Raw genomic sequence first — 9,479 nt, 5'->3', positions numbered from 1 at the left:
CTAAAGCTTTACTGTGTCCCTACCACCACCACATAAAAAAATCTTTTTCTATGCAGATGAGTTGACAGCGTAGAGACCCTGCTTTCTCAAAGCACTAAGGTGAAATTTTCAATGTCTCAAGAATAAGAGCTTACAGGCATCAAATGAAGTCACAAGTTTCAAACAAGTGTTTTTTACATACCAAATAATTCAGCTGCAGAACTCATTGTCCCAGGATGTTTCTTTCATCATATGCTATAGAAGAGCAACTGAAATACTGGCAGAAAAAGATGTTCAAAGGCTCTTCAGGATGTACAAAAGCTCTAGTTCACAAAATCTGTAACATACAGCTTTCAAATATATTTGTCCACTATTCAGTGGAAAAAAAGAAAAGTCATTCCATAGCTGCCCTGCTTCATACTATTTTTTTTTTGTCAGTTGCTTGCTATTGACCAATATCCAAAACATCAGTAGTGGAGTACATGGATTTCTAGTCTAGCCCAGTACAACTGTTCTTGTGATCTTTATTGCATCTAACATCACAGAATACTAAAGTGAACAAAGTTTATACAAAAATGTTTCAGCGAAACTAAAAAGCTATTTCATTATTCTCTAGCCTAGGTAAATGGAAAAAATTCCTATATGTCTAAACTAATCAGTTGCTCACAGTAACAACTTACAATGCAGTATTACCAGTTTATCTAAAGCTTTTTTTCTTCTTTCGCTTCATCCACTATTTATCTGCATATTCATTAAAAAAAAATTAAAGCATTCTTTTTCCAGACATAATCAGATTCTATATTCTGTTTTTAAAAGGTAATGCAGTTATACATCATAAAATAAGCAGATAAATACAGCAAGTATCTGTTCAATTTAAAAAACAAAACAAGGCACCAGGTAAAAATAAGCATCTCTTAAATTTGATTTTCTTTTTTTATTTATTGCACTAAGGAACAATAGGGCAGTTTCACAATCTCAATTTCTGCTTTGAGAAAGTCTGCAGTATTACTCTTAAACTCAAGAGTACTTTCACCATTGGACTTTAAGTGTTGCATGTTGTCAATTTGTTAACAAGACTGCACAGACATAAAAAAAAAAAATCACTGAAATTCATTCCTTTGTGGCAATTCATCTCCTATCACAATGACATATGCTTGAAATTAAAACAAGGCTAATGTTTAGTGAACATACAGGACATCTCTCAATCATGCTTATACAGGAAAAGTTTAACCATATAGAAATCTTAAAAAAAAAAAAAAAGGCAAAATAAAAAATAGAACTACTATTTTTGCAATTGTGTCCATGTATTCATCTCTAAGACTGAAGTCACCTACAGGTAAAATAAGCAAAGGTTTCAGTCCTTCTTAAGCACTTGACAGCTACAGCTGATTTACAGTTAGATGGGGATTTGCAAGTCCAAACAAACCACTATAAAGCCCAGTTAAAAAAAAAAAAAAAAAAAAAAAAATCCTAGTATACTAAGGATAGTGATGAATAGCTACTTGAAAATTATGGCTGTTCCTTACGGAGTGCAAAGTCAGAACTTTTTCAAACCCAAATTTCCTTATATTAATTTACATTTAATTCTCTTTAATTTCATTGTCCCAGTAAAATACAAGAAAACAGTCTTCCCACAGGTATAAAATGTGGAAATATTTTAAAAAGAGGGGAGTTGTTTTTTTCTAATTCAAATGTGATCATCAGATTCCGTATTTAGTCTTGGTAACCGGTTCTTATTGGAAAGAATCCATGTTTTGTGGCTTTTGCATGCACTTAACTGGAACAAAGCTTGCTGAATGTCGTCTTAAGAGCTCACCAAAACATAAATCATGCTGGAAAATAAAATAAAGATATTAAGATGTAATAAGATGTAATGTTTTGATTGATGTTATACATCAAATTATATAGTTCTATATATTCTTCTAAGGAACAAATTGGTGTGTGAGACACATGAATTGCGACTATACTGAATTTTTTAGAGAAACCAATACACACAATTTCCTGACTTTTCAGAAACCAAAATAATGGCATTATAAAATATGACATGAAGCGATGCAACAAACTCAGCTGTCACTAAAGTGATTTTAGAATGGGGAGTCCTGTATAAAGTCAATTAATACATGTTAAAAGCCTTCACTATTCTAGTTACATATTAAGAACTATAGTATGCAGAGAGGAGGGAAGACTGCACACTGGTTCCGAGCAACAAAAATTTGCTTTTGGCTTGAGAAGGGGGAGGAGGTACAGCTGGAGCTTGCCTTGGCTTTTGTGGATCCTACACCTTTTCACCTCTAGAATGACTCTTCTACCTTTAATTTCCACAAAAATCACATTTACATCAAAATAATCATTTATGCTAGAAATACTACTATTCCAACTTCTTAATGAAAATACTGGAGATTTTTTAAACTATGTTTAAAAGAAGAAAGGCTTGGAGCTTTTAAGTCTCCAGTCATGTTTTCTGAAATAATTTTGGTACATGGAGGTTCAAATTTGTAATTAAAACCAAATTACAACTTATGTTTTAAAACAGAATATATGGTAACTGTGGATTCTTTTTTGAGAAAGTTGGTACTAGATATGTTTTTACATACAAATTTTCTCTTCTGCGCTAAGCCCCATCAGAAAGTTTCAGACTAAAATTAAATGGGAGAGGAAAAAAAGAGGAAGAAAAAACTTACCCATATAGATAGTAAAAAAATGACAGAAGGTAGAATGCTAATTTGCACCATCCTTCTTTCTGGCAGTAGGCTAAAATGTCTGCATTCATGATGGTTGTAGGATCATACAGACCAGGGCCACTCATCACAGGTCTACTCATGTACCTGAAAGCAATACACAATTAGCAACAGATTTTGCAGTGACAACAAAGGAAAAGTGTTTCTTGCCCCCATCCACCACACCCAGAGGTTCATACCAAAATTGAGACAAGGAATCACATCCCTCACAGCACAGTCCAGAAACTCCATAAAGGAGTCATGAATTGCAAGAACAATGCCCCAAAGTTAAACATGCCTTTTGAGGACCTTTTTCGCATGATGCCACAAGAGCTTACCTGTGCCCTGACTCGTGCTAAATTCTGTGGTACAGCAGGAGGACATAGGACAAATTTGTAAGTTTACATTTCATTTTAAATGAAAAATAGTATTCTGTTTAACTGATAAATTGCATTCCTCACAAAAGGGTTGGAAAAGCTGGAGAAGAGAGCAGCACGTAGCCTGATTGCCTCTAATCACTACTGAAATGAATGCTGACTATCACAAATACTTGGGGCAGCATAAAAAAAAAAGTCACTAGTTTTATGCAGGCTACTAGCAAAAGGACCAGTCCTACCTCCACCCTTATGATTCCTTTCCATGCCAAGACTGGCATGGATGCAGCGGCACCGTGAACGCCAGCTGCTGCGCTGGTCACTGCTCTGCCACTTTACTGCCTTCCTGCAGCTCCCTGCACAGCAGCGCTGGCACTAACACCAACACAAGAAAGAGGCACCTGTAGCTTGAGGGTAGGAGGAAAGCAGGACTGCCACCCTTACGAGCAGGCCACACTGGCTCAAAGCCAGCGTGAGGTTGCGGTTTTAGTCGGCCTTTGATGTTTCAGATAAAACCAATGCACATACAACAGAACCCAATTCTTGCATAGCAAGACAAAATAAAGAAATTACAGAGAAAGCAATGCAACGGTTCATATTTTATAGCCATGACATAAGCTTTGTCTTATCAGAAAGCACCTTTATTCACCAAAGCAGCAGAACACTTAACAGGAAGCACTGCAACTGGAAAATGAGCTACAATTAACATGACGACAGAGATACCAGACTCATCAATATTACCTCCAAATATGATAAGCCAACAATGGCATATTGAGACCCAGTGTAAGCCACTCTGCTGCACAGAGAAACATAACACAGAAGAATGCATGGATGAGGTACTCTGGAAGTACAAGCTGGAAAAGAAAAATATGAGTCACAAGTTTTGTTTATTCAAACCCTATGCTGTATAATTTATTTTGAAGTAAGTTATTGTTTAAAAATATTACTAAAAACACTAATAGGAACAAGGCAACAGCAGAAAGTGAAAACAACTAGCAATGTATGCTTTGCTGTTTTCACATTATACTCATTAACCAAAAAGAATATTTTAAAAAATGAAAGATACAGAAATTGCTTCTGTTATCTAAGTGCACTGTTAATGGCTTCCACATTTTGTACATGACCCTCAGAAGAGGGCGTCAAGATATTTCTGCTCATGCAACATCGAAACACCAATAGGAAACGTGCTCCCTGTAGCAGACGTTTTGTGTTTCACTATTTTAAAGCTTTGTTCTGGTATTAATACATGTGTCCTAAGGGTTCAAATTCAAACTATTACTAAAACGTAACATCCTCAGCAAGCCTTATTGAACAAAATCAGCCGTAACATCGTTATGCACGTGAGTATGCACAAATACAAGCACTATGCTCTCTGCAGCGTAGGAGGGAAGAGCAGCAGTTATGCATGTGCAGTTCATGGCATATTGGCCAGTTTCATTTTCCTTCAGACAGGGCCTTTTGAGAACCTCCTAATACACATGCTTTGTAGTATCATGCTTCCCAGCAGAAGTCCAGAGCTAACTGTCCGTTACTATGAAATCACAGAAAGTGTGAAATGCCAGGTAGCATTAGTGTTATTAAAAGGAGTAATACGGAGAGATATGTAGATTAAATGCATGCAAAGAGCCAGCAAAACCTCGCACCTAGCACAAGAGTCAAATTTTCTAAAATAAAGTCACCCAAAAATGGCACCCTTTACTTCTTTGTTAGACAGTTCAGAAAGAAGCAAATCTAAGTTTCTGACTCCTCAACTCAGGATCACTAACTAAAACTTCTCAGGAAAAAAAAATCTCCATTTCTAAATCAAGGTTTTAAATTAAATGTCTATATAAACATGCATATGTGTGCGCGTGCATATATACATAACACACAACACCGTCTGTGTAGGATGACTACATCCAAGATTCAGTGTTTTGTAATTTTCTTTGATTCTGTCTAAGCAGATGCTTCTTCTAAACACCAAAAATACCTTCCTAGAAATCTGAATACTAGCAGCAAACAGACATTCTCCCCATCTATTCTGCTACTATCTTCTATGTCTTTAAACAAAAAACACCAAACAAAACAAACTTGCCTCAGTATCAACAAAAATGAGCTGTCATCAATGAAATGTTTCAAGTTTTTTTGTTTTTTCTTGTTTCTTTTTTAAACAGATCCTTGGTATACTTACCATTCACAACTTGACAATTATAATAAAAAGGGGAGGGGGGAACCCTCTAACCACACAAGACACAGTGCATTTGGCAGCCCACTGAAACAGATTTACCAGGTCTGAAACCTACTGAGTTTATTAACAAACACGTTTCTCTTTTTCTTGTTTTTTATACCCTATACCCATACCAGAATATCTGCCTCTTACAAATTTATCACAACATTTTATCCTCCTTCCTTACACTTTCCACTTCTCTAGGAAAATGAAGTCAGTTCATACTCTATCGTGATATTTATCACAAAAGCTAGGGAGGAAGAAACATCGCTGAGAATAAATGCTACTGTAACAGGAGCAGGAAAGAGAAGACATCAACAGTATACTAAGCAGTTACTATTTTGAGCCAGTCTTGCTACTGAAGTGTCTATCAGTTCCTCGTTATCAGAATTTTTGATTCTTTGTACAGAAAAGCAACACTTGTGTGCCTTTGTCCAGGATCATTTCCCAGTCTGGATCTTAACTTTACTCTTAACATCTAACCTACTTCTCACAACTGAAAATACCAAGTTATTAAATATTTTCATTTCACAACACTATCATATAAATAAACACTACATGCATGTGGGTTAACAGAAGTTTAATATTTGCTTTAAACATGCGCATTATAATACATTATAGGCTGTGATAAGATATGCATCATAATGCATAAATGTAATGAGAATTTGCCCTCCCCCATACTATAGCAGAAATGGTTGTCAAACAGACCAAGTAAGGGAAACTGTTAGATGCGCATCTCTTCGAGCATCAGACCTCACTCCCCAAGAAGCAACCCTCTGCATATCATCTCCTCTGCTCCCCACTCATCCTCCTGCTATAATGCTCCCTGTTGATTCACGAGGTGCGTGTTTAATGTACGCTTCCCTTCACCCCAGCAAATGGAAATTCATTTGGCATTTGCATAATTTACTTAACTCTTCAAACACAGGGAAGTTGCAGTTCAGGCTGCACTGCTGCGCTGCCCCTGCGCTCTGCTTCACTCCGGCTATCCCGGCCAAAATTAGAACAACGGGAAACGAGCAGGAGATTCGGCTGTATCGAGATACATGCTTTTTGATAAGCCTCCCTTTTATTAATGGCCTTTCATAATCGCAAGCAAAGAGTTCATTCAAATGCTTTTCACAAGTCAAGGACTGTCAGAGTTGCATCCAAAAAAGGACCCCAAGATATACCCCTGATCCTGGGACACAAAACAAAAAGTGAAAACAAGGCCTATCACCGTATGCCCATCAAAACCCTCAAGCAAGGTCAGAACTTACTTGGTCAATATTTAAAAACAACTGGTCTCCTTTGATCTCGAAGTTTAATAAATATTGCTTGAAAAATACTATCTATTTCTATCTGAAGTTACTTCAGCTAATCAACAGGAGGTAAAAAATAGGCATGTAACAGTTTTCCCCACTTCACTGGGTAAGCAAGCAAAATTGTTTTGCACAAAATATGGAAATTCATGAAGTTGCTATAAACCTAAACAGACAAATAACAAGCAGATGAACAAGCACAATAAACAAAACATCTTAATAGTAGTACAAATGTTCCTAACAAAATGAAGTAGCATTAAAAACATTAAACTAAAAAGCAGTACACACCTTTAATGCAATTTTGACTCTTTTAATCTTTTTGACCTTTTCAACTGTCTTTGTGCCGAAAATGTAAAAAGCAGATTGAAAGAATGTTAGTATGACAGCTGACAAGATCACCAGCAGATTAATAATAGTCAGAATATTCAACCTTGAATGTAAAGAATGATCAGATAAAGAATTCTCCCTAGGAGCTCTATCCAATAGCTAGGTTTTGTCAGCCCAAATGCAGTTCTACTGCCTGTTTTGATTAAATCAAGATACTACCAAAAACAAGTACTGTACATTAATGTATTTAAGAAATCGTTCATCATGCAACTTACAGGATTGAGCGTATTACATTGGTCTATGGGATTCTTGTAATCAGTCTTCAGTTCATCAAATGCTATAATCTAGAATAAAATTGAAACAGTTATGATTCTTCAATCCAGAAGCAGTAAAATACATGATCCATGACAAAATAACGTGTTGGTACAGAGCCACAGCTTCCAAGTGCCGCCATCGCATTCAGGAACGCAATTTCTTCTCCGTGAACAGGGAAGTGCAGCACCATAAACCCACGAGGTAAAATGCAATTTGAGACAGGTTCAGGAAACAAGAAGGAAGATGTTTAAGATGCTGGGGGACTTCTGCCGCTAACCACACTTTGCCTTTTTACCTCCCTCATTCACGCACTGTCACCCGTGAGCAACAGGTTCCCCACGTGCATTTTGGCAGCGTTTGACCCCACTCGCTGCCTCCTCCAGGCCCAGACCCCGAACGTTGCAAGTGTCGACACACAGGTTGGCTCATTAATAACAGGAGCGCAAAAGCAACCTTAAAAGGAGCCAGATGTCTTGTCTCATCACTGACCCCGTTCGCGTGGCCCAAAGATGCATCCGCAGACATTACGTACACTCTTTTTTTAATGTTGGAGCTCTTACACAAAGATACTTAGAGATACCAATATGAAATAAAATTAAAGTCCTTTCTACAGAACAAATACCATATCAAACATTAAGAAAAAAAAAAAAGTTTTGAGACAATCAACATGTTACCTGGATAAGGATCGTTTATGTTCAAGATAAAGTCAAATAGGTCTACGAGACAGCACTTGTATTAAAATGAAACGCCTTTTTAAAGGGTAACTAAGCAGCCTGGAATATGGCCAAGAGTACCGTCCTCCTCGCAGCCCTGCTCTCCCAAAGCAGGGCTCCCGTGGCTGGTCTGGGGTAGCCTCCTAGCTCCCCTGCGCCAGGTTCGAGACAAGAAACTCAACAATTACCAAAACCCTCTAAAACAAAGTGTTAACAGAAAGCACGAGACCAGCGGGGTACTTATTACTTCCAGCAAATACGCAGCCGACCTGGCCCACGGCAGGAGCGCTGTAAACCCTTCTCCCGGGCGGGCTTCACGGCGCTGCCTCCTGCGGGAGCCCGTCTGCCACCCGCGCCGCGCCGGGCCGCGCCGGGCCGCGCCGGGCCGCCGCGGGGCGGGGGCCGCGCCGCCGCCAGGGCCCCGGGGCCGCGGGCGGGTCTCCCCCGCCGCCTCGCCGCCGCCCCCCGGGGCCGCTTCGAGCCGGCCGCGCGCCCGGGCCCGGCCGCGGCCCCCAGCGGCGCGGGCGCGCCCAGACCCGCCACCTCCGCGAGGCGGCGGCGGCGGCGGCGCCCGCGCCAACAGACCGCCGACCCGCCACGCGCGTGTCCCGCGCGGGGAGCCGCCGCCGCCGCCGCCGCCGCACTCACATGCCAGATGGCGAAGAAGATGAGGGCGGCGGTGAGCAGCAGCGCCAGCATGTAGCAGAAGGCGGCGAACGTGAAGGCCATGGCGGCGGCCGCCGGGCGAGCGCGGCGCGGCGCGGGGGATGCCGGGCGCCAGCCGCCGCCCCGCCCCGCCCCGCGCGGCCACGCCCACTGCCGCGGCCACGCCCCGTCCCGCGCGGCCACGCCCACTGCCGCGGCCACGCCCCGTCCCGCGCGGCCCCGCCCACGGCCCCGCCCCGGGGACCCGCCCCGGGGCCCCGCGTTCGCGCCCCGCCGCCGCCGCGGACCTGCGCTGACACCGCGGTGTCCTGACACGCGCGGACTCGTCCTAACAAATTATCCCGCGTTATATTAAAACAGCATATACGGGCCTTCCCTAACCTATTACTATTATATTCTATTAATATGACACATACGGACTTGGCCCAACCTGCTGATACCGTGTTGTATTAACGTGGCCCATACAGACCTTTCCTAACGCACTAATACTGTGCTTGTTAATGCAAGACTTGGCAAACACCGCGGGGCTCTAAAGGAGGAGACGTGGCGCCTCGCGCCTTTGCAAACCCAAGAAACTGAAGAGCAAGGAAGTGGTAACAAAAACTGGCTTGAAAACGGAATTTGACTCAGAGCTAGAAGAAAAAAAAAAAAGGGAATATATATTTTCTCCAGGTAGCAATGTGGAGGACAGACATGCAATAGCAATAAAAATGATGCTATTTCAGCGGGGATGATCTGATAAGACAACATATGAAGAATGTCTGGAAAAAACACATGATGAATGTCTGTTTGGAAGAAATATTTGAGAGCAGAGAACTGCGCGTGCCCTGGGGGAAGAGGATAACAACTTAAAACAATCCCAAATCAATACAATTCAGGTC

The 9,479-nt window shown here is 41.2% G+C and overlaps 1 protein-coding gene across 1 annotated transcript; it reads right to left on the bottom strand.

Moving 5' to 3' along the window:
- Nucleotides 1-883: 883 nt before the first annotated feature.
- CNIH1 (cornichon family AMPA receptor auxiliary protein 1) lies at nt 884-8,693 on the bottom strand. The gene is made up of 5 exons (XM_062576549.1): nt 8,581-8,693; nt 7,180-7,248; nt 3,812-3,924; nt 2,661-2,804; nt 884-1,811 (listed from the first exon to the last, which is right to left on the bottom strand). The coding sequence occupies exons 1-5, from the start codon at nt 8,659-8,661 to the stop codon at nt 1,784-1,786; spliced, it is 435 nt and encodes a 144-aa protein (XP_062432533.1). The 5' UTR covers nt 8,662-8,693; the 3' UTR covers nt 884-1,783.
- Nucleotides 8,694-9,479: the final 786 nt, after the last annotated feature.

The sequence above is a fragment of the Rhea pennata genome, chromosome 5 (genome assembly GCF_028389875.1).
Source record: "Rhea pennata isolate bPtePen1 chromosome 5, bPtePen1.pri, whole genome shotgun sequence".
NCBI lineage: Eukaryota > Metazoa > Chordata > Aves > Rheiformes > Rheidae > Rhea > Rhea pennata.
The sequence above is the reverse complement of the archived record's forward strand: the minus strand, read 5'-3'. Positions and strand labels throughout refer to the sequence as shown.

Excerpts from the sequence above, each read along its gene's own strand:
- CNIH1 (XM_062576549.1), bottom strand. The coding sequence starts at position 8,661 with ATGGCCTTCACGTTCGCCGCCTTCTGCTACATGCTGGCGCTGCTGCTC. Across the intron at positions 7,249-8,580 it reads TCTTCTTCGCCATCTGGCAT|ATTATAGCATTTGATGAACT; the intron begins GTGAGTGCGGCG and ends ATTTTATTCTAG. Across the intron at positions 2,805-3,811 it reads TTGGCTTATCATATTTGGAG|GTACATGAGTAGACCTGTGA; the intron begins GTAATATTGATG and ends TATTGCTTTCAG.